At 39.2% G+C, this 24881-nt stretch overlaps 2 protein-coding genes across 7 annotated transcripts in view; both read right to left on the bottom strand.

Annotated features, from left to right (window-relative positions):
• Positions 1–2306: 2306 nt before the first annotated feature.
• On the bottom strand, positions 2307–13075 carry slc2a2 (solute carrier family 2 member 2). Of its 2 annotated transcripts, XM_088912978.1 has the most exons (11): positions 12822–13075; positions 11188–11283; positions 10477–10664; positions 10036–10160; positions 9436–9551; positions 8121–8283; positions 7092–7279; positions 6877–6981; positions 5658–5759; positions 5205–5408; positions 2307–3818 (listed from the first exon to the last, which is right to left on the bottom strand). In XM_088912978.1, the coding sequence occupies exons 1-11, from the start codon at positions 12834–12836 to the stop codon at positions 3615–3617; spliced, it is 1506 nt and encodes a 501-aa protein (XP_088769104.1). In that variant the 5' UTR covers positions 12837–13075; the 3' UTR covers positions 2307–3614. The 2 variants fall into 2 exon arrangements, with proteins under 2 accessions (XP_088769104.1, XP_088769105.1); XM_088912979.1 differs by lacking the exon at positions 12822–13075 and having other exon boundaries at positions 11180–11194.
• Positions 13076–15062: 1987 nt separating this feature from the next.
• Positions 15063–24881, bottom strand: part of LOC148836717 (traf2 and NCK-interacting protein kinase-like) — a 119296-nt gene continuing 109477 nt past the window's right edge. For 4 of the 5 annotated variants that reach the window (XM_088912972.1, XM_088912973.1, XM_088912975.1 and 1 more), the window contains 6 exons: positions 24551–24685; positions 24186–24286; positions 23366–23515; positions 22684–22843; positions 19965–20104; positions 15063–18817 (listed from right to left, as the gene is read on the bottom strand). In XM_088912972.1, coding sequence (XP_088769098.1) covers positions 18734–18817; positions 19965–20104; positions 22684–22843; positions 23366–23515; positions 24186–24286; positions 24551–24685 — 770 coding nt within the window. In that variant the 3' untranslated portion in view covers positions 15063–18733. The remainder of the gene's footprint in view (positions 18818–19964; positions 20105–22683; positions 22844–23365; positions 23516–24185; positions 24287–24550; positions 24686–24881) is intronic. The other variant, XM_088912977.1, reaches the window with a different exon arrangement.

The following is a 24881-nucleotide window of genomic DNA, read 5'->3' as shown; positions in this document are numbered from 1 at the left end:
CACTGCTGCACAACTTCAGCCTGTGTTCTATTGTATCAGATCTGAGGATCTGGGTGTAATTCTGTTCACACAGTTCTCCTCATGTCATTGCACACCAGCCCAGCATTTACAGCACATATAGACACAACTATAGACAGACCTACTGTAACAGATAGTAGTGTTGGTGTGGTTACATCCTTTTCATGTCTATCTCATGTGCCAGTCAATGTTGGTAAATTATTTTGGCCCACCATGCTTTCATATAAATCTCAGTGTTAAAAATTCTAAGTGTGTTGTAAAAAAAACCAAAGTTAACACAAAGTTTCAATTCAAAGCTCATTAATAAGAAAATAAACTGTATTAACTATATCTAATTGAAAAAAAAGTGTTTTTTAAATCCATTATTCAATTTAGTTGTGGCTATATCTACAGTATATAACTTACAGTGGTGTAAAAAAGTGTTTGCCCCCTTCCTGATTTCTTATTTTTTTGCATGTTTGTCACACTGAAATGTTTCAGATCATCAAACAAATTGAAATATTAGACAAAGATAAAACAAGTAAGCACAAAATGCAGTTTTTAAATGAAGGTTTTTATTATTAAGGGAAAAAAAAAATCCAAACCTACATGGCCCTGTGTGAAAAAGTGATTGCCCCCCCTGTTAAAACATAAATCAACTGTGGTTTATCACATCTTTGGAAAGCTGAGTTCAATTTCTCTAGCCACACCCAGGCCTGATTACTGCCACACCTGTTCTCAATCAAGAAATCACTTAAATAGGACCTGCCTGACAAAGTGAAGTAGACCAAAAGATCCTCAAAAGCTAGACATCATGCTGCGATCCAAACAAATTCAGGAACAAATGAGTAATTGAGTAATTGAGATTTATCAGTCTGGAAAAGGTTATAAAGCCATTTCTAAAGCTTTGGGACTCCACAGTGAGAGCCATTATCCACAAATGGTGAAAACATGGAACAGTGGTGAACCTTAACAGGAGTAGCCGGCCGACCAAAACTACACCAAGAGCGCAGCGACAACTCATCCAAGAGGTCAGAAAAAAACCCACAACAACATCCTAAGAACTGCAGGCTTCACTTGCCTCAGTTAAGGTCAGTGTTCATGACTCCACCATAAGAAAGAGACTGGGCAAAAATGGCCTGCATGGCAGAGTTCCAAGATGAAAACCACTGCTGAGCAAAAAGAACATAAAGGCTCGTCTCAGTTTTGCCAGAAAACATCTTGATGATCCCCAAGACTTTTGGGAAAATACTCTGTGGACTGACGAGACAAAAGTTGAACTTTTTGGAAGGTGTGTGTCCCATTACATCTGGCGTAAAAGTAACACAGCATTTCAGAAAAGGAACATCATACCAACAGTAAAATATGGTGGTGGTAGTGTGATGGTCTGGGGCTGTTTTGCTGCTTCAGGACCTGGAAGACTTGCTGTGGTAAATGGAACCATGAATTCTGCTGTCTACCAAAAAATCCTGAAGGAGAATGTCCGGCCATCTGTTCGTGATCTCAAGCTGAAGCGCACTTGGGTTCTGCAGCAGGACAATGATCCAAAACACACCAGCAAGTCCACCTCTGAATGGCTTAAGAAAAACAAAATGAAGACTTTGGAGTGGCCTAGTCTAAGTCCTGACCTGAATCCGATTGAGATGTTGTGGCATGACCTTAAAAAAGCGGTTAAGGCTCGAAAACCCTCCAATGTGGCTGAATTACAATTCTGCAAAGATGAGTGGGCCAAAATTCCTCCACAGCGCTGTAAAAGACTCATTGCCAGTTATCGCAAACGCTTGATTGCAGTTGTTGCTGCTAAGGGTGGCCTAACCAGTTATTAGGTTTAGGGGGCAATCACTTTTTCACACAGGGCCATGTAGGTTTGGATTTTTTTTTCCCTTAATAATAAAAACCTTCATTTAAAAACTGCATTTTGTGCTTACTTGTGTTATCTTTGTCTAATATTTCAATTTGTTTGATGCAAAAAAAATAAGAAATCAGGAAGGGGGCAAACACTTTTTCACACCACTGTATACCTGTAAATGACATTACTTAAATATGAAACAATACCCTTTTGCCTTAGTCTTTGAAGAAGGCTTTGAACTGAAATATCAGGATAGTTTGCCTCATAAGTAAAGTAAGAAAAAATAAATAAAAATGAAAGATTAATAAAGCATTTGGAGTCTTGAGTGTGGTCCAGTTTGGGGGATTGTTTTGACCTGCGCACTGGGCTGAATGACACTTTTTGCTTGAGGGTGACTCAATACTTGAGCACAGTCTTCATAGTTGTGTATACATAGGTAGCTCAAAAAGAGACATGACTATGTTAGTCACATACCTTATGTATTTCTAATTGTAGTATCACATAATTACATATAGTTTTCAGTGTGGACATGTTTCTAATACTGCACATAAAACATTTAATAAAAAACTACTAAATACTGTTACATTCATGTGGACCATGTACACTATCTGTACATTAAACAAATCGCCAGTGTTCTGAAAAACAGGAAAGGAAACAGACTGGGAAATCGAGCAGTTCCATTCACCTTTTCATGTCTACATGAGTATAAATGAATATGGATAAAAATATTATAACATCTTGTCTTCTGTGACCAGGTTTTGTTGCACTATTATACCTCTGTGGTAGTTATAATAGTTAAGGTACAGAACTTTTACATCCCCAGCCTGATCCCGATCAAATTCAGTGTAAATATAGCTTTATTTCTATATGTTAAGGTAGTAATAATTTATCATTTTTAAATTCATTTTATCAGGAAGTCATCCATTTTATCTCCAACGTATGTAACATCTACAGGCTTGTGTTTACACAGCATAATACCACAATGTTGTCTCAAACAAAGTGTAACATTAATACAGTGTTGTCACAACACTGCTGCCTGGGTGATGTAGTGATATCTGCTTGTATGCTAGACCACTGCTTCCTGAAGTGTCCATCGTGGAGATCTGGTGGGGTTGTGATCCCGTTTGTAAACAATGCATCTGAAAATTGACTGATCTAAAGTACAAAGGCTCTAAGCACTGACTGTTCTATTTTCTATTACGGTTTATATCTGAATCTTTTGTCCATTCAATAGCAGTCTGTGGCCATGCATGTTACTGACTGCCGAGGGAGAACATGTCTTATCATAGGCACAACAAATGACAAGGTTATGTCTTGGACACAATGTAACACAGGCTGCGAAAATGCAAATATTTCCCTGTATGCCCACTATAGCTGCAACCAGTAATGCATGCACCACTGCCAAGTGTAATCTATGTGGAACAGCACAAGGAAGCACTGTGCTGTACTACATAAGCATTACTCCAGTGACCTGCTACTCAATTACAGCAAACGGCAAAGTACTGTATATCGTCTAGTTCTCCTATTGCTTGACCATGTTTATATTGTGCAGTTATTTGCTTTACTTTGGATTCCCATGGTCTATATCGTAACTCACAGTTACTGTACGTACAGTGATTTCACTTTTACTTTTTACTCTATTTTTATCCACTGTAAACATTTATAAGGTGATGTCCTCTCAGTTTGTCTGTCCCATTGTGTCCAGCACAGCTCTGTAACAGTCATCTTGCAGCACAGCTCTGATGCCTTCTTTTTTTGTTGGAGAATTTTAGGCATCTGTCGATCCTGCCAGATACTCCATTTCTGTTGCGGTTTTAAGGCCAGCCGGTGCTGTGTGTCGCCTTCGTCGGAATTCAGCTGAGATTTCCTCAAAAGTCTTTCCTTTTGTTTCTGGGACTCGACAGTACGTGAACACAGTAAAGCAAAACAGCAGCACAGTGAAGATAATGAAGACGTAGTTCCCGCACAGAGCCTGGGATGTACAGAGAAGAGATAGTAAGTTATCACACAGTGATCACACATCACACAGTTGTCTTGACCACACAATTCAACTCAACATTTAAGCCAGTGAAGTTGGATCTTCACCAATAATTAGCCAGTGGAAACCCAGGGCTGTGAACATTCTGTACATTGACGTGAATTTCTAATCACTACCACTAGCGGTTTCTATGTCTATATCAAAAACACATGTCGGTAAATCAAACTAAGCAGCTACTGACGGTTCAGAAGGGAAACATGCGCAGCATAATGTAAGACACCCTCTTGGAGAGAGAGAGGGAGAGAGGGAGAGAGAGAGTCTTTATTATCCCCGGGGGGCCAAGTTGTTTTACAGCAGCAGTGTTGGTGTACAGACAAACAGAAGAAAAAAGACAGGAACAACAATATACATACATATTTACATTGAAGGTCAAGAGTTAAGTGAGGATATGGCTACAGGTATGAATGAGAACTTAATTTTTTTGGTTTTGGTGTAGGGGAGTCGTTATCTGCGTTCTGATGCGAGTAACTGGAAATTATTCAACAAGGGGTGTGAAGGATCGTCACAGATGGATTTTGCTTTAGGCAAAGCACGTGAATAACAGATAGAGGAGAGGGCTGGGAGATCAGCCCCAGAGACCTTCTGACACAGAATCTACTCGGTAAACAGCAAGAGAACTAGATAACATCTAAAGTTGATTTTCTTTTTTCATTTCTTCACATGGTTACTTGTCTGTTTATAAATGTGGTATTTTCAGTATAAAGAAACTTCTTTATTTTCATAAAGAAAAGTATGGCAGTGCTAAAAAAGACCTCCCTGCCTGTACTGTATATACAGGAAGCTCATCTCAGCTCATCTCTATCTACTGTATGGGAAGCTCATCCCATTTTTTATTTTTAAGAACTTTCTTTACAAATACAGAAAATCTCTATATTACACAGTATTATATTATATATAAAACAGTATATACAGTATGCACACATCTAGATAAGAGCACAAAGACAATAGAATTACATTTGCTGAGGTGCATTAGCTCATCCAACCCTGTATGTCATTTCAAACCACTTCCACACAATGCTAAAAAAATGCTATTCATGTCTGTTAACATCACAGGGTTCTGAGGCACAGTCCTACACCCTCTATTTTCCACAGATTTTCTGCTTCCTCATCCCATGCTGAGCTCATCCCAGCTCACCTCCAGTATATGCACTGTATGGGAAGCTCATCCCAGCTCACCTCCAGTATATGCACTGTATGGGAAGCTCATCCCAGCTCACCTCCAGTATATGCACTGTATGGGAAGCTCATCCCAGCTCACCTCTATGTATGGGAAGCTCATCCCAGCTCACCTCTATGTATGGGAAGCTCATCCCAGCTCACCTCTATGTATGGGAAGCTCATCCCAATGATGAAATTGGTGGTCCAGTTGCAGCAGCAAGCTAAGGCAATGGCAGCAGGACGAGGGCCCTGACTGAAGAGCTCCGCTACGATGAACCATGGGATAGGGCCCGGCCCAATTTCAAAGAAGCACACAAACAGGAAGATGCCCGTCATGCTTACGTAGCTCATCCAGGCATACGTGTCCTGAGAACAAACAAGACTGAATCTGTTAGAACAACAACAACACACACACTTTCATTAAAAAGAAAAGTAAGTGCACAGCTTGTGCCCTAAACAGCAATACCATTCGATGGTGTGTACTGTAATGCACTATGTGAGAGGGATCTTTGTGGGTCTTTTTTTTGAAAGAATTTCGTCTTGTCTTGCAGAAACCTTTCCTTGCAACATGTGAGATCTTACCAGGAAGAAGCAAAACCAAGAAATACAACTCACCAGGTAAACCAGTCCAACTGTCATAATCACAGTGCAAATACACATTCCTGCCAATCCAATTAGACACAGTGTGCGTCTACCTGCTCTGTCCACCAGCACCACCTGAAATAAAAATCAGAGCACCAGTGTTGTTGCACAAGTGGCATGAGGAAGCCATTGTCCTGTTAAGACCAAACTTGTCCAGTGTAGATCTTATTTTTCTATTTTTTTGCTTTTAACTAAACACTAAGTGATTTGTCAGCAGAATTAATTTAGTTTAGGCAAACTGTAAGCTCCCAATTGATCACACACTCAATACTATAATTATAATTCGCTATTTCCTTTGTTTGGAATATGGCATGTCAGCATCAGTCTCAGCAGGTAAGTGGGAGCTTGGCAAACCCCTCAATTTTCCATTTTGGCAACCAGCACATAAAGGTGTTAAAAATTAGCCAGTTCCTTAATCTTCGAAAAACACACTGGGTGCAGTGTTTTGGGCAAATGATCTCACAATTATTTGTTAAAAGAAGCCGCCCTCAGTCATAATTTTTGGTGACTCGCTACTTTTGAAATGAACTCTGTAACTGAGGTGAACGCCCACAGCAACAGTTCTGAGTGGCAAGCTGGACATGGTCCTGAAAAGATCAAGTTACAAATAAAATTCAATGGCTAGATGATTAATGATACATTAGATCTGACATGCACTTTTTGGGATTTCCTGTTTATCTTTTAACTTTTTATTAATTGATCCAATTTTCAATTCACAGTTACAGTTACAGTTATTAGTGAACTGGACAAATACTCTGGATTCATGTTGCACGCAGAGCAGGTGACTGATTAGCCTTTGCTCTTTGTGCTGCCTGTCCTTGATGTTGCAGATAAATTTTGCCTTACTTTCATGATAAGATACAGAACCATTCCGCTGGGGAAACATAGTTTGTTGTGGCCAGACATAGGATTTAAATGTGCTACATCTCTCACGAATATGGTTTATTATGAGAATCAAAATGATCGAGAAATAAGATGCTTTGCTCAGGGAGAGGCAGAATCTATCAGTGACTCTATTGTACATGACGGGGTACAAACAAGATTTTTATAAAGCTGGAAGGCTGACAAAAATATTAGGAGCCCCAGAGCTAATAAATAGATTAATGGCCTAAGCTTTTTATACTAAAGATTACATCTAAATGGAGGAGATATAAAACTTTTTCCTATTGATTTATATGTGATGGCGACTTACCGACACCAAGGTGAAAATGGTGTTTATAACACCAACTCCGATTGTAGCGTAAACGGGCTGGGTGACACCGGCTTTTTCGAAAATACTGGTTGAATAGTAAAAAATCTGAGAGGAAAAGTAAGAAATCTTGTTATTCCACATGAACCCGAAGACACAGAAAACGATCCGTAAGATCAGAAGGCTCCTGGTTTTGCAAGATCATGCTGTTAACTCACCGCGTTGACTCCGGAGAACTGCTGGGAAATGTGCATCATGAAGGCCACAAACAGGGGCTGCCGATACCTGCTGGAACGAAGGAGTTGTAGGATGGAGACCTTCTTCTCCTTCTTAGCTTCTTCCTTTTCTTTCTTCATCTCTGCCACGTCTTTTGTGGTGTCATATTCTCCTCTGAGCCTTTTCAGACCTACATTAGTTTTAAAACAGGATGACAGAAGACTGCTGAACATTAATGACAGGACGCTGTGTTGATGGGGCAGGTCAAAGTGTCACTCTTTCATGCAGCAGTACATTCCCACGGTGAAACAGATCTGTGACCTCCGGTCAGATGGGAGTAACACACTTACACAAAACGCCTCAATAATTCAAACGATTATTACAAGAAGGCTACAAAGGCAGGGGTCAAATGGGAACACTGATTTCAGAATAAACGACAAGGCAGGGACACCCAACACGGCAAATGGATCAGTGGAAATCAAGCATGGATTGCCTGCACTAATAATCAGGCTGCTTATGCTTAACACTGTTTTCATTTCGTTCATGAACTAATCCTCCATTGTCACCTAACATGGAAAGACTATTTTTTACTGTGAAGCTAAGCTAAAGGGAGGCAGATGCCAAAACATTTCCAAGCAGTTTTCTTTGAGGGGTTTGCATGTGTAATAACCACGTGCTACGGTTCTTAACATAAACGTTAATGTGGGGGCGGTGCGGTGGCTCTGTGGCTAAGGATCTGCACCTGTGGCTAGAAGGTTGACGGTTCGTATCCTACGGCCGGCAGAGGAATCCTACTCTGTTGAGCCCCTGAGCAAGGCCCTTAACCCCAGCTGCTCCAGGGGCGCCGTATAAATGGCTGATCCTGCACTCTGACCCCAAGCTTCTCTCCCTGTCTGTGTGTCTCATGGAGAGCAAGTTGGGGTATGCAAAAAGACAATTTCCTAATGCAAGAAATTGGATATGGCCAATAAAGTGATCTTATCTTATCTTAAAGACATCCTCATCACATGGGCCCTCAAACGATAGCATACATTTCTGAGCCTCCTCTTCCTTGCCCGCTTTGATGTAGAGATAACGGGGGCTCTCCGGACAGAAGGGCAGCAGAAAGCTCTGGAGGATGGCTGGTGCTCCGGACAAGCCCAGGAGAAGTGGCCACATTGCGCTGTTGCCCAGCAGGAAATCCAGACCAATGACCTACGTACACGCAACAAGAGCAAGTCACTGGCAGCCGGATAACGAAGGGCAACGTCATGCAGTTTTCAATAGCCAGCAACAAACAAAAGCCACTGTTGATACGCACAATGAAGGGAACATCAATCTCTGCATATTGACATTATTAATTATTATTAGCATTTTAGCTTAGCTTTTCTATTCACTGTTTTTCAATAAGATAAAAAAGAGATCAGTTTATTACAGGTACAGGTAGGGGTTGTTATTTTGAAGTGCATTCCTAGAGACATCACACGAACACATTTTGAAAAAGCAGGAGAATCTAAAATATTAAAAGTAAGCTGGGAGATAAAGTGAAGTTTGTTAATGTGAAATTCGCTTTTAGGACACAGTCCCTTTTGCATGCAGGTACTGTACATAGACTGCATTACAGGAATTTGAAATCAACCTTTATCTGCAAGTACCTCGGTACCTGTAGGGGTTGTGTAGTGGGTTTGCCTTTGGACCCATAAGTGGTGCTTCATTGGTTCAAGCCCCTGTTGTAACTGCTGTTGTTATACCACTGAGTGAGGTACTTTACCCCACTTGCAAAGTCCACCCAATTTTATAACTGAAGGTAATTCCAGCAACAGATTGGTGTCCCATCACTGGATGGGGGTTATGTGGTCTCTAGTCTACTTAATGTTACAAATAACATAATGAGCTCTGGTATTGACTTGACCTGTATTTACCATGCTACCTTTATGACAAGGTATTTTAATTATCTAAGTGTATTCCATATTATCATGAGGCTGACGTCTTAAAATAAATTTCTGGATGAGCTCCTCAGATCAATAAATCAACTTCTACTCGCTACTAGCAACTAAATGATCTATATTGGTCAAATGTCATTCTCTCATTATCCTATCCTCTCCTATGTTCCTATGTTCTTATATGTAGCCTATGTTCTTATGTTCATACAGTCAGGTTATTTTGGACTAATTATTTAACATGGAGAAAAATAATGCATTTGTTTTATTCTAAGTTAAAAAAACAAAAAGAACAAACCAGCAAGCATCTAAAACCCTGTCGAGAAAAAACAATACTAAAATTACAAATTATGAAAACTTTAACTACATTTTTACACCTGCATTTTTTACACAAAAAAAGATCAATACCAAGCATTTAAACACATACCTGGCTTATCAAAATTCCACTAACAATAGCCAGCTGGTGTAACGTCCCCAGTGCTCCTCGATATGCTGTTGGAGCAATCTCTCCAATATACATCGGAACAAGCCCAGATGACAATCCTAAAATGCACCAGTGCAATATTAACATATTTCACCACGTTTCTAGAAGCTCTGGCAAATTACCAGTGATTGAAAATGTAGGTAATGTGCTATTTGAATGTGGTCTTATATAGCCAGTGTAACATCATAATTCCTTATACTTATATCATAGAGTTTACATATACAGCTATAATAACATTCATAATTATTTATCATGGTTGTTCCCAATAATCTGAATATTACAACACAAATACACTTTTACAAGACATTATTCATTGTTATTATTTCTCTTCAGGGTAGCCAACAGTTACCCTGCAAAGGTGAATTGCTAATCAAACGTTAATATCCTACGGTAGCTCAAAATCATTCTGGATTCAATGCGAGGTGATGGCTATGTGTGAATAGGTCTTACAGTTCTTCTTATTCGGGGGAAAAAGCTAACAAGTAGAGGACCAGCTCTGAAGCTTGTGCGCAGTATTGTACATAAGTGATAAACACAAATTACCACAGTAAAAGCCCATGACCGCTCTCCCAGCAATGACCATGATATGTCCTGGCCCCATTTTAGCTAGGCCCATCAGCAGACCTCCAACCACAGCAAGGATGTTCACAGCTAGCATCCCTGTTATTCTGGGGGATGAACAAGCATTAGGAACATCACTGATACATTCTTGCACTCAAACCTCACATTTTCATTACAGCACAGCTTCCTACGAATAAAATGCTATTGTAAAGTCATTGTGATGCGAATAGCAAAAATCAAAGTTCAAATTGAACTTGTAGGGGACACACTGAGCTTAGAACGGGACTGAATGAATGTGCATCAGGGGATTGTCCATGTTCCCCTAGTTCTGACAATAAAAAGTCTCCAGTGAGCTTGTTGGTGGGTTATCGATGGCCGATAAGAACAAACTGACAGGGAACCTGCGAGGCTCAGTCTTCTCACCTCCCTCGTACATCTCCAGCCCACCCGACCAGGAAGGAGGAGAACACACCTCCGATGGAAAATATAGACACAGACAGGGACCAGTACATCCTTACGGAAGGATGCGATTCTTCAATTCCACTCCCATTGGAAAAGAAAGATTCATTCAGTAGCACACCCAGAGTACGTCCATAATGCCTTTCAATGATCTGCAAAGGACAAACAGTAAGAGGTGCTTTTTTTCATCTTTTCATCTTTCATCAGCCAAAAGTGATCTGTAAAGGCTTCTGGAAAAGCTTTGTGAAGGTGTCTATCGGCTAAATCCTGGTAGCACACGATTTAAACAATAATAAAAATTAACAACCTACTTGTGGGCAGCTCTTTCAACTGATAAGTGCTATTTTTGTGTCATAAAAAAATCGTTAACTCCACTGCTTCTAAACAAAATATTAGCTGTAATCACAGTAACCACGAATAATCAAAACCTTCTCAAATAAAGATTTCCAGTAGTTATCCCTTTCCTTAAAATATCCAAGGCACTGCTTCATAGAATTTCATTTAGAAACTGCCATACTTAAAATACGTTTTAAGGGAAATTAATTTTAGTGGATTACACTATTTTTTTTTTGCATTGAAGGGTATTTTAGACTTCATTATTAAATCGACATATTTCATTGTCAGAAACCGAGGACGACTGCAATGTTTTTAGCCTTGTTTTAATAACCTGTATACCTTCTGGGGAGCGTTAATGACTCCCAGGCTGTATCCGTACTGTAGAGACCCCAATGCTGCTGTGAAGACCGCCAGAATCAAAGTGCCAGATATTTGCTACAAGAGAGAAGGGTTACACAATTTAAGGAATATACCGCAGCACATGTTAAAAGTAACAGCGTTTTGTTTTGTTTTTTGAAGAAAATAAAAGTCAACTTAAAATAGCGTCCGAAAATATTTAAAACGTACGATAGGTTTAGTTTTTTTTCCCCACCAATATCTTTCATTTTTATTTTTCTAACGTGAGTGTTCGTAACGAGATGCACTGCAAAGTGCCATGGAAATAAACCTGGGCATCTGCAAAGTACACTATACTGAATAATCCACTTCAGTCTAAGAAAAAAAGTGTTGTTCTACTCCATATGGCCTGAGTCTCATTTCCTTAGTCATTGGTACATTTCAGGATGAACGCTCGCATGTCTCCCTTTAATATTCATTCACAGACACATGGTCTGATACGTTTAATGAAGCAGTCCAACAGAATAATACGAGCCCCGACCCGTGCAGAGAAAGACCTGCAGGCAGTCCGAATTCTATCAAAATGCATGTTTGCTATTTACTGTATGTAAGGAGTCGATAGGTCTGCTGCATTTACGAGCAGAAACACGAAGGTGCCAAACGTTAAGCCTGATTCAGGTCAGGTTTAAGTCAACAAGTGCGGGGATAATTTAAACCCAAGGAGGCTACAGCATGCGGTAAGTGAAGCTAATCTCTTTTACATTCGACTCAAGGTTGGCTATCACTTCTTCATATACCGCACCATATGGTTTATAGTTAGTTTTAAACTAGCATCCAGGTGGATGCTGCACATTGGCGGTGGTGGAGGAGATCTCCATTACCTGTAAAGCGCTATGTAAGTGTAAGGAATACAATTATTATTATAAACGGCCCTTAACGAGTGCATTATTTAAATGACTTGAATGTAATTATTGTTTTCCATGTTTGTACAATGTCATACCCATCATGAAAAGATTTACATTCAAGTCTGTAGAACTCGATGGTCCCTATAGACTGTATTAGTCTAATTTGTATTCATTTTCTCATTAAATGCATTTGTTTATATTACTAATAAAGTGCTAACAATTTTTTTTTTGGTTCGGAGAGAAATGTAATTATATTTTATATAACTAATTATTCAAGTGATACACAATTATACGAACCAAGTCCTTTTCGTGGACATTTTAAAATCAACTCCGAGTCATAATTAAGAAATATTTTTAAAAAGTTATTAATTACTGAATGACGGAATATCAAGCCGCACACAGGTCGTCAAAGAAAACACCTCGAAGTAAAATAATTGAAAATGTAACAAATGAATGAATAAGAACCTTGGTAACGTTTTCATTCGATGCTACTGATAATACAAATACAATTAGTCTTAAATCCACATTATTTAAAACAAGTTTAAAGATCTCAGTGCACAAAATAATAATGTACGGAAAATAAATAATTTCTCCTAATGTACACCTGTAAATCAATGTCTCCAATATCAAGCCAGGCTGACACACATATATACAGTATATATATATATTAAATACATTAAAATTAATAATAAGAAAAATACATCTTGGTCATTTGAAATAAATCTCTATTACCTTTACACATTCCATCTCTTCTCTTGAACTGTCTTAGCCCCTTCCCAATGTAGCAATACTCCAACAGCAGTTCCAAGGTTCATACACACAAGTGAGTTAGTCACTGATTCCCCAAGCACCTCTGGATAATAATCAATCCAGGTGATCATGCTCCAGCAGCATGCTGCCGCCTTCTCCGGAGAACACAATCAATCTAGGAATCCGTTTTCCATGGCCCCTCCAGAAAGCTCTTCTGAATGCGCTTAAAACCACTAAAATAGATCTTTCTCAACGCCTCTAGTTCTTATCAAGTACTTCAGCATTTGAACTGTGCCTTTTTTCTAACCCAGAAATGATTTCAGTGACGTTTTCACTTCATTTGATAAAATATTTTCCCATTTTCAAGGCATTTGTATTTTTTCCATTGTCCCTTTAACCCTTTAACTTGCTACCGACACTTCAGTTTCCTCCTCTAAACCTGTCTACGTTGTTAACATTTTTTAATTTACTGGGTAAAACAGTTTGTACCTATAGTGTAAATGTCATTTTTCCCATGTAAGTGCACGTTAGCATGCTCATTTTAACAACAGAGGCTCATCATGGGCATTGAATATAACACACCACAACGAACTAAATGGCCTGTCTGATGTGACATACTGTATACAGTCCCTATGCAGCAAATAGGCTCTTCTGAGTTACAGTATAAAGTACATGTATTGGAATAGCAAGTCGTTGACTAACAGAGGAAAGAAAAGAGATATTACAGTCCACACATGATGTAATACAAATTATCATTAAGCAGAGATCAAAGTCTGAAAGTTATATTGAGCACGATGTTCTATCAAATAAGAAAAGATTGCTCAAGTGCTGAGGCAGGCTTTCTTACGTACGAAAATCTGAAGAACATGCAAATTTGTGCAGTATTATTGCTTGACTGAAGCTGAAGGAAGAAAATGCGTAGTTCCATTTGAGCCTGTGCTTTACCATTAGTTTCAGAATTAAAACTTAACGAAAAGAGACATTACCAGTTAATTAAATCTTTGTGCAACTCTATGGCTTCAGAAATAGATTATGTGATTCAAAGCTCTTGGCTTCATTGAGAACACTCAGCATCTCTAGTGTGATATGATTTTTGTAAGACAAATATGGCAATTGTACACAGTACTACGATTAAGAAAACCTGTTAATTATCCCAAATGACCTTTTTGATTTGGCCAGCGAGAGAACATGCAATCACACATTTTGTGATTATTAGACATAGTGCCTATTAGGAATTGATGTAATTAAGGTACATTTGTATGTACGTGTATGGAAATAAAGGACTGTGGTGATTAGTCAATTAATTACACATAAGGAATCATATCCTCTACTTCCATTAAGTGGTTATGAACCCTGAAATTCCTAATGTATCGCTAACAGAATCTCAGATTTTATCATATATCGTACACTCTGGAAAGTGATAACTGTTACCATTGACAAAATGTAGTCACTACCATTATCAGTGCAGCCTTCATGGGAAAAGTGCAGCTTGCAAATGGTATTGTTTCTGAAAATGCTTAATGGAGCCATTTTAAAAACGATTATTAGTAGAAACAGGAAATTACACATACTAATACCCATATTACTATACAAATACCAAATACACGCCCGAAGAAGGCTCCACAGCCGAAACGTTGTTTCCTTTCTTCTCTTTTCAGCGTGGAATAAAACCTTTTACTTGTTCCACGCCAAATACTATACATGTATTGTAAACAACTGACAAATGCACCCGTGCGACATCAAAATGTGATGAGATAAAGATTGGTGGATTTCACTGATGGATTAAGTGCAGTAAAATGTTATCTATACTTAGGGGAGCCGGAGCCCATACTGGCAAGCAATTGGCGCAAGGCAGAAGACGCCCGGAACACGATGCCAGTCCATCTTAGGGCACACACTCACACCAGGGCCAATTTTGCCCCAAATCACTTAACCTTTGGACTGTGGGAGGGAAACCAGAGCACCTATAGGAATCCCACACGAACATGGGGAAAACATTAACTGCTACAGTAGCACCCCAGGAACAGAGCCCAGGGCCCCTGTTAAACAGTGCACCACTGTGCTGCCCTGCTCAGATCTCATTTGTGCTCTAATTTTCAAATATGTTACAGAAAACAGGTATTCAAAACTTGCAACGGCACATAACTTTGTGTATGTGGACAAAAACAGCCCAAGACACAACCCTGAAGCAAAATCATTTTCAGGAATGAAGACAAACCAAAATCAGGTGCTAATTTCATTTATTTTTTTTTAAAAACAGGACATTACTAATGCTTTTCATTTTAAAACAAACTCGTGACAGTACTCGGGAAGTCACAGATGAAGAGTCAAACTGTAAATAAGGAAGTCTTTTAATGTGTTCCAGTCCAAGCCCATAAAACCCCAATCAGTCTAGGTATCTGTATCAGAAAAAAGAAGAAAGTGAGTATTCCTTTTCTCTCTACACCAGCTTTCAGATCTGAACAAGTAAACACGCTAAAATATTTCCAGAAAAAAAAATCAATTCAGCAGTACAGCTTATTGCTAAAACCCTGTTCGAGACCTAATACCCCTAAGAGTCATTTTCCTTTAAAAGTACTTATTCTCTTCTTAAAAATAAATCATTATGATGTGCAAACATTACATGTGACCTATTAATCCCAAGATCAAAAAGCTTTCTAACTAGTTTCCCCTCCTATTATACAGATATGAAGAAAATAATGCTAAAACATCCTTTTCAAAATAAAATGAAAATAAAATACCAGTTCTAATATATTTAAAAAGTCTAGCATTTTACTCCATCTGAACATTCTTTATGTTAAGTTCTTACACATATCAATGGAGACCCACCAATTCACAGAAAAAAAGAAAACATTTCTTGTTTCAAAAAATACAGTGCACACATTTTCCGATCAAAAAAATAAAAGCATGTCCTGTACATAAATGTGTGTATATTTCAATATATACACACACACTTATTTTTACCTAGAGTGGTTAGCAAGAAAAATTATCACATATCCCATAATTTATAAGAAGAGATTATCTCATTGAATCATACCTGCTCTAACAGGGCCATTCACAAGGGGAAAAGAGCTTCTCCCAGATTCTTAGGCTACTGATACAGTAAATGCACAATGGAGAATTATTTCGAAGACAATGGCACAGCTCTTGAGGTGGAAAAGGGCTGGTCGTGAACATTCAGGTATCTCAGTTGTGAAAAGTGGGTGCCAGTGCCATGTGTGTTGCTACTTTTCTGGCTTGTTTCCAAGGCACAAGGCAAATGCATTATCCTGTTCCCTTTTAAAAACGATTCCTGCTGTTAAAGAACATGTTTTTTTCAGGGACTGACTGATGTAATAGACTGCAAATATTTCATATGTGACAACAAAAATGTGTGTCAAAATTGGAAAAACATACAAAAGAGGAATCAGTCCATCGTCTGTTAAAATCTTTTTCAACTGAGTAAATCAATCCAGTTTGAAATATATGTATATCTTTGTTGTTTTGGGGAAAATGTGTCTGCAGTAGTTTTACATAAAGTTTGTATCCCAGAGAGGAGAAAATCAAATTCAGTGTTCATGACTAAGTAACTAAAAAACTATTAAGCAAAACAAAAAAATAAGTTTTCAAGTGTCTATCAAAATGGCCTGTTACACCCCTCATTTAATATCATGCAATGCAATGTACAATTAGACATCTTAATGGCAGGAGTGCCAAAAAAGTTATGTGAAGACAAAAATAAATGTTATTCATACAACTACTGTACAATGAACTTTTACACTCAACTATACAAAAGATGTACATAGAGCTTGGGAGTTCAGGATTGACTGCATTTCAGTGCTTTTTCTGTTGCGGTTTGCACTGACTGATAATGTATGAAGTCACTCACACTTTCAGAGGAAACCTCCTTACATAAAGACTTGTAGATTTCCTCCACCAATATTGTAGGCAGTAAAATAATACAGTCACTCCAATCCAAGAAAAGGAACATTCCCATTTGATCAAAAACCTACACAGACATGTAACAAAAAACAAACTTAAGTCTAGGCTAGAAAAAAAAAGAAAAAAAAGCACACCATGACCAGAATAGCTTATTACAGAGACAAAGGTAGATTCAGAGAATGTTATTTTCTCTGATACAGCAGTTTCCAGTCTTTCTAAATGTCGAAAGACGGACATTTACAAGTCAAGGGAAATTCGCCCTGCCTTTTTCATCTTGATTTGGCTCTTACGTAAAAAAATGATCATTCCATCACTTCAATATCACTCCTTGTCACAGCCTTGCATTTTAAATTTGGCAGCAATTTGGCAGTTATTTCCCTATGATTTATAAAATTTCTCTGAATACTGGCTTTTTACGTAACATCTTTGAGTATTTTGGCGTTAATTTCCAAGGTGGTGAACACAGTGAATTAAGAATGTCAAACAGAACAGAGAAGAAATAAAAAAACAATCACACCCCCCTCCCCCCAAAAAAACGAGGTAGGTTAATAAGAGGAAGCGCAACACACATATATTTTTATTTTTTGCAACAACACCCTTAATTTGCAGGCAGCCATGCTTGTAGCTACTTGTCCAGAAAACAAATGAAACGCTTAAAAATGTGAACATTTCTCCCAACACCGTTTCAGTGCAACGGTTTGGAAACAGGAATATGTATTGCAACATATACCCTCCAGAACACAGAATGTACATTTACAGATCCATAAAAATATAAGTTTCACTCAGTACACTGAGTGCACTTAGGGGGTTTCAAAACTTCCCAAGTGGCAAACTTGGTTACAGCTGGCACCAAAGAACAGGCACCCTGCACAGAACGGCAGCCATTCTTCTCAGCTTGACTGCTTGCTTTCAGCATCTGAGCTTGGCACTGCCAGTGATGTGTGCCAACCTTTGGCCAAAGGTTATTGGTGACTTCAGTACCTCTTGCTGAGAAAGGATTGCTTATAAAACTAGATGATGTGAAGTTTAGCCCACTGACACCCTTAGCTGGCTGTTTAAGCAATCCTTAGTTAGGTCTATTAAGCAATTCTTATTAGGTCTGTTCTGATGGGGTATTCAGCTCCTTTGTCGCTGTTGTAGGGGCTCTGCTCTGCTGAGTGCACAGGGCTGCTAGCTGGTAGTTATTGATTTCAACAGTTCAGTGGGTATGGCACCCCATATTAGATGCTGACAAAGTGCACCGAGCTTTATCTCTCCTCAGTAGCTAGTGAGGTAGCTACATTTGGCAAGGACAGTCCTAACCAACTCTGCGATATGGAGAGCACACTTTGTTAAACACCAGGAAAAAGAAAAGAGATAACTGCCTGGCTTTACTGTTTATCCTGACACAGAAGCATTTCATTTACACTTTTCACTACTTTGCTTTTTTTTTAAAAAAGAAGATATTTGTCTTGTTATATTTGCAAAGGTTGAGTGTTAAACATGTCTAAACTCCAGCAGGCAGACGTTTCTGCAATCTCTCTGGTCCAAAGAATAAAACCCTGTCCCCTCACAAACTCCCATTCAATCACCCAAAAAATATAATAAGGGAAAGGTAAAAAAACGGATGATTAAGTACAAAGCGATTGACAAAGATCTTTTCAGGAGACCTCCGTAATGCCCTCAGCCACAACACAGAGGCACTACTGTTCTCTTTTCCCCTTTGGAGGTTGTTCATGGTGCAATACGCCATCTTCCACCTTCACGAGTCTTCAAGATGGTGCAACACCAACATGAAATCGCCACACAAGGGTTTTCTTTCTTCCCTTCTGGTGCAGGAATCCAACACTCACGGCCAAAGTCTTTTTGTTGTTCATTTGTTCGCTTGCTTTTTTTTTTCCTCCTTTAACTTATTATTTAAAATTTACCTTAAGTCTACAAATGTAATGCTGAGACGATCAGAATTCACCATTTGGATGCTAGTAAAACGTCTGTTACCAGTTCATCATAGAGTTTCTATTGAGGGTCATAAAGAAGACTTGACTGCTGCCCCCAGATCGAACGGAGGCAAAGAACACCTGCCGAGAAAAAAGAAGTGTTGCAGGAAGTTAGAATTGTGTGCAAAGGATCCGTTTCTTGCTTTTCATCCCCAAGGACACCAAAGCAGAGCGGAGGTGTACCAGAATGTTAACTGAGTGCACAAAAGTAAAGAATACTTTTAAAATGTGTCTATTCCAACAACACTGTAAATTGTGTACTGCTGAGCAATAAAACTGCAGGGAACATGTGCTCATGGGCAATGACAGTGGAAACTGAACAGTTTCATGCAGCTGCACTGTTACCACATTGTAGCCTAATCTCATCCGATTTCAGATGCCAAGCATGACTGGGTCTAACAAGGGGATAGGAGACCAAGGAAAATCAGGATGTTGTTGCAAGCAGTGTAGGTGACCTGTTAGTAGCACTGTACTGTATGAGGCGATGTTAACGTTAACCCAAGTGTCCTGGCTTCCTAGTACTCTGCCCTGCTACAATCAGGCCATTTGGAAGTTCTGCCTTAGCTGAATTAGTGTAGGAATGTCTTGATTTTCCACCTGATCTGCTTTGTATTGAGGCTGCTAGTTCATAATTAGTGCCAAACACCAGCCAAGTAGCTGCTGCACTTCAGTGGTGGATGAAGTGTGTCTCTCCTAAAGTGCTTTGGAATCCTTAGAGATTAAAAGCACTACATAAGTGGAGAAATTATTAGTGATATTAATTACCACTTCCTTCCATGTAGACAGGCCACCACTGACATAAATATTTGTCACACAAAGTTAGTGCCCTCTGGTGTGTAGTGGTGTTGTCATCAGGAAAATGAAGCCCATGTCTACACATGTATGAAATTTCACTGCTCCGCGGTACCATTTACAACGATAAAGTGTTTGAAAAGACAAATAATTTCATAAGCAGTGTTGATATACAATAATGATTCGCATTAGATAACGAATTATTGTGTTCTACCATGTCAATAATGAAAAATTTGCCATCTCATGTGAAAAAGTGCCCAGTTATTAACGCCACCATCCGTTTCTGGCAGAAAACCTCGTTATATGCAAAGATACGCCGTAGCAGGTCCCACTACCAAGACCTTGAGAATAACTGAAAAACCGCGAGCGAATCCTTTCTGGGACCCCTCCTGGGACCCTAGCTGTCTAAGTGAGAGAGACGCGTTCATCCCGTTACCTTGTCGTTTCTTTCGCAGAGGAACTTCAATCGCTGAGCTCGCTTGTGCATGAAAACTCCGTCGAGGTGTCCCGTCTCCACGGAGCGGATCTCAATGGCCTTCTCTCCCCAGCCCATGATCTGGTTGGAATGGATGTAGGCTGGAAGAAAGAAGGAGAGGCCTTACTCAGAGGCCTGCTGGCCTGGACCTGCCCCTCGTCAACGACTTCTGACGTCCAAGAGAAACTCAAAACCAGGAAGCGCAAAGATTCGGCTCAGCAAAGCAACCTGCACAAGGAGGTGATTATTGCAGCAGTTTCTAATGCCAAAAAGAAAAGTTTCCCCACGCGTTCTGTAGCTGTTCTTTTGAGTGTGTGTTTAGGAACTTGTTTGTTGAACCTGAAACTTTTTTTGCCCACCCGTGTCTTCAGAAGAGAGATGCGCAGACTTCCGGCAAACAACTGCAAGGTACTGTCACATAGTAATAAGAAAAATAATTACCTGTTTTTTTCAGGTCCACAAGATTATCTGGGTCCAAAGAGAAACCCACTACGTCCCTGTTAGGTGTTATTTACTAAAATGCTAGTAAATGGTAACAGAATATTGTACAAGTTAATTCTGGGTGAAGTCAGAAGCACTGAAACTTTTTGTATTAGAAGCTAAATCTATACGGGTTCAGATTAAAAGGATGGGCTTTACAACTTATTCGGATAAGGGGGTAGCATCTGGGCTATGGCTACTCGCCACCTTTGGGATTCCCTACCTTGGAACGCAAGGGCAAAGCTTAGAAATCCTAACCTGACTGAATAAAACGTAACAAAATAAAAAAAGACACAAAAGATCAATTAAGTTTGAAAGACAAGACAAAAAACAAAGATAGCACCCTCTTACTTGCTTTCCTTCATTAAAACTAGTGTTGAATTCTAATATAAATTAAACCTGACTTCTTTCCCTTGTATTCTAAATTTTTGCTCATGATATGTGTTCAGACCCTGCATCAATCTTCATTTCAAGCCATTACTGCTGAATATTGAGTGTCATAATTTCCCTCAGGAAACTTTAAAGTCTTCAGGAAGCTGGCAGATAGATATCTTAAAGCATTCATTTACACTGCGAGGCCATTAGTATGAACTAGGAAGTACACCTAGGTACTGTAGCTAGAGCTGAACCATTTCATGACCACAACGACTACTGACCCTACTTGCAGTTTTAGGCAAACTCAATTATTGACACAGTTCTGCAGGACTTTTAGACCTTTAATTATTTATGCAAAAGAGGATGAATTTGGATGCAAATCATTCACCGAATTAATTGAATAAAGAATGTTAAAATACACTGAAGGTCTGACACAAGTGCAAGGAAGAAGAATGACTTGTGATGTTTTACGATATCCGCTGGACAATCTATCAAAAGCAGCTGACAGCTCCCATTTAATAATTAATGAGCCTCATCATTAGCTGAACCCCCCAACAGGGCTGAAAATTAAAAATTCTCTTTTGAAACGACCAAAGTCAACAAAAGTGCTGCATAATGAAGCACAGCTAAGCACTCTAGTGGGCTGGCCTTTCACATAACACCTGCTTAGTATCTAGCTAACTACTGAAAAACAAATCAGCGAGGCCTCTAGCTACATTGTCGGCATGAAAAAATAGTAGTAATTAATACAGAAATGCATTAAAAATTCCATTTAGAGATCAGCTTTTCATTTACTGAGCTTGTTTGAAATGTATGCTGAGCACTACTGCACCAATCCCATTCATTGTAGTATTTTATTCCTGCTTGCCTTTTCTAACTTTCAAGTTCCTCTATATTAACTTTGCTTTACCCATTTGTCACTAAAATAAGATGCAAACTTATTTTTTTTTTACAAAACCACAAATCCATTTTCCATCTATCCAGTATCAGTAATAAGCTTCTACCAGAAGCATAGGCTACAAGACAGGACTGAGAGTCTAGCAGGGCTACAGACTAAGACAGCTTAGACGTAGCCAGTCAAACCTAGCAACATGTCTTTGGAAAGTAGAGGCACCTGGTAAAAACCCACACAAAGCCAGTGAGATCATGCAAAATCAACCAAAATCAATCCCAGAACCCTCAGGTTGGCCATGCCACCTGCAATTAATTTTTTTCCTAATCTATTAAAATTTGTAAACCTCCTGATTCCAAAGGCTCAAAACACTTTTTCTATAGTCTCCACACAGGCAAGGCCAACTGCAAGAACCAAAAATGCCAGGGCCTCCTCATTACTGAATTACTGAAAACAATGGTAGCTTCCTTCAAGGACTTAGAAAACAATTATAGGATTGTAATGGTTAAAACGGTTAAGCAAGACAGGAAAGCCTGGATTTGTGACCACTAGACTCTTCAAGCAAGAGATCTTCATCCTGAAGCAAGAAAAAAAAACATTGTAAAACAAAAAAACAATTATTTACTTCTACTATGGGAGGCTGGAGTGGAGTTTAATTATCTTATTATTCTGTTGAACCAAAGTTTTGAAAGCAAAAAAATAAAATCAACAATCAAACAAACAGAAATAAAATAAAGGACAATAACAAAAAGCCTATGGGCTAGGGTGGGTGGTGGCGGTGATATTCACCTTTTAATTGGTCTGACTCCAAACCGGAAGGCTTTAAGCACCCCCAATGTACCTTGGGGTGTCTGTCTGAGGATAAAGAATTGCACCTACCGGTTGATTCAGAAAGCCAACCGGCTGAAAGCAGAATGAGCTTATTAAACCTACCAACAGAGGTGGGCATCTCTCCCCATTGTAGCACCACGTCTTTTGTGATTCTGCCGTAAGTGTTCACATAGACCCCCTCATCTTCATAACACAGAAGCATCTCCATTCCGTCTGTCTTGGGAAGGATCACAATGGCATGTGGAGTGATACTGCTCTGAATCTGGGGGAGGGAACATTGCAGATAAGCCTCTGTAGAACAGATCTCGATGCACAACAGAAACCAGGTGTCACTGGTACACCAACCCCTAGGCCAGAGCTGCCGCTGCTGTGGAGAAACTGCTGCAACAATATGATCTCCCACTCAAAAGCCCACGACAATGTACGTTTGGAAACCACACAGATGCCTGAAGAGTGAACTTTCCGGTTGCTTTGTTTTGCTGTCAAAAATTTTGATTTAGGTTTGTCAAAGGTCGTAGATCGGGGAGAAACATGTACATGACATCTGCTCTTGTATTTCTTTTTGTCCGTTTTCTAAGTTTAGAACTGTAAAGCAGAAATCTACTTTTATGTTCTTCTCATGGAAGTATGACACTGTTAATGCGCTGACAACACAGCTGTAACACTTGTGAATAAAACATCCAAAGCAGCCAAAGAAATTCAGAAAGATTACCTTTGCTGACTCTACTTTAAAACACTTGGACCATATTATGGTATAGTGATCCGTTCCGTCATCTTAACTTACATGGGATGGGATGTAGACATCATAGGGATTCCCTGAATCCACATCAATCACGTGAAAACCAACGCTGGACCCATAGATAACCTTTAACCGCTGCCCTTCTTCAACGGTTAAGTCAACAAGTTGGGGCTTGTGTTGCAGGTCTGTAAAAGACTTGAAAGAAACACTGACAGCGTGAGCTATCAAGTCACATGAAGGCCACTTCCAAAACATATCCTGAAGTGCCAAAGAGCAGGTCTGTCTCCTCACTTTTAGTTTGCCCTCAGCAACAATACCTTTTAATAGCTCTGCCACATTCAGTCAGATGAAAAACGTGTACTCACTAGAGAGCAAAAGAAAACGAGTTGCTTATGACACAGAATGGCAGCGCTGAAAATAAAAAATCTGCTGACTGTTTTCGCTAAGTTTTTTTGTGGAAGCTTAATTAAAAACCAGAAGGCCCAGTTAAAACTAGATGTTCAGAATGTGTAAATGAGTTGACATGGTGCATTCAGAAACATGCGCTGTATGTTCACATTTTTATTTGATAAATATACAAGCACTGAATGACAATGTCTTATGGTTTTCATATTACCAGTATGCTAGTAAGAAGTATCTTACACTATCTGGGAACTCTATTAATATGACAAATACTGCACAACACCCAAATCAGAACAGATTTCTATTATTTCACTTAAGACTCTTGCTGCTCATCATGTATTAACAAAGTACAAAACTGCCAACGTATTTTATTTTCTCTATTACGCTGCCCTTTGATGGAGAGTTTCTCAGAAGGGATCTGGGGAACCATACAGGCTGCAGGGTACTGTAAATGTGTTCATACCTTGAAAGCCATGAATTTATGGTAGGGTTTCGGAGCCCAAGCATAAATCTCCACAGAGTTCTTCAGAGCAATCACCAAGAACTTGATTCTTTCGTATTTTACTGGAATAAAGAGTCAACAGACAAGTTACTTCAAAAGCAGCTCTTGGATTTGCAGGACAACAGCTTCTGCATTTCAGTCTTTAAACAAGGCAGCACCAATACTAGCTGGCACGAGATAGTGGTATTTCTGAAGATCTGTCAGCTATAACAAAACCCTATCATCCAGCTCTTGGATTATAGAGAAAAAAAACAGTCTTTGTTCCTGTTACTCTATTAGTCCTTGTTGGATTTTATTGTTGACAATGCGTAGCTCACTGGACGTACCGACTTTGTAGTGGACACAGCCCTCCAGCTCCCCCACGGTGATCCAGCCCTGCTTCTTTTCCACTTCCGGGTCATTGTGCAAAATCCGGTTCCTGAGCCATGACAGGTAATACACCCTCAACTTGTTCTTCTTTCCTATGAAGAACAGTACTGCATATTAGCGGTCAATGGTGTGCATCTGCTTTTAGAATTCAGAGTGGAATTCACCATTTCCAAAAAAAAACGTTAAAAATCATCAAATACATAACTAACACCAAATACAAAAATCACATTAGCACAATCTTACACTCGTTATTATAATACAAGACTAATCAGTAATCTTTTCATGTTC

The sequence above is a fragment of the Atractosteus spatula genome, chromosome 4, assembly GCF_055471065.1.
Source record: "Atractosteus spatula isolate fAtrSpa1 chromosome 4, fAtrSpa1.hap1, whole genome shotgun sequence".
Lineage (NCBI taxonomy): Eukaryota > Metazoa > Chordata > Actinopteri > Semionotiformes > Lepisosteidae > Atractosteus > Atractosteus spatula.
Note: the sequence above shows the minus strand (reverse complement) of the source record. Positions and strands in the feature narration are given on the sequence as shown.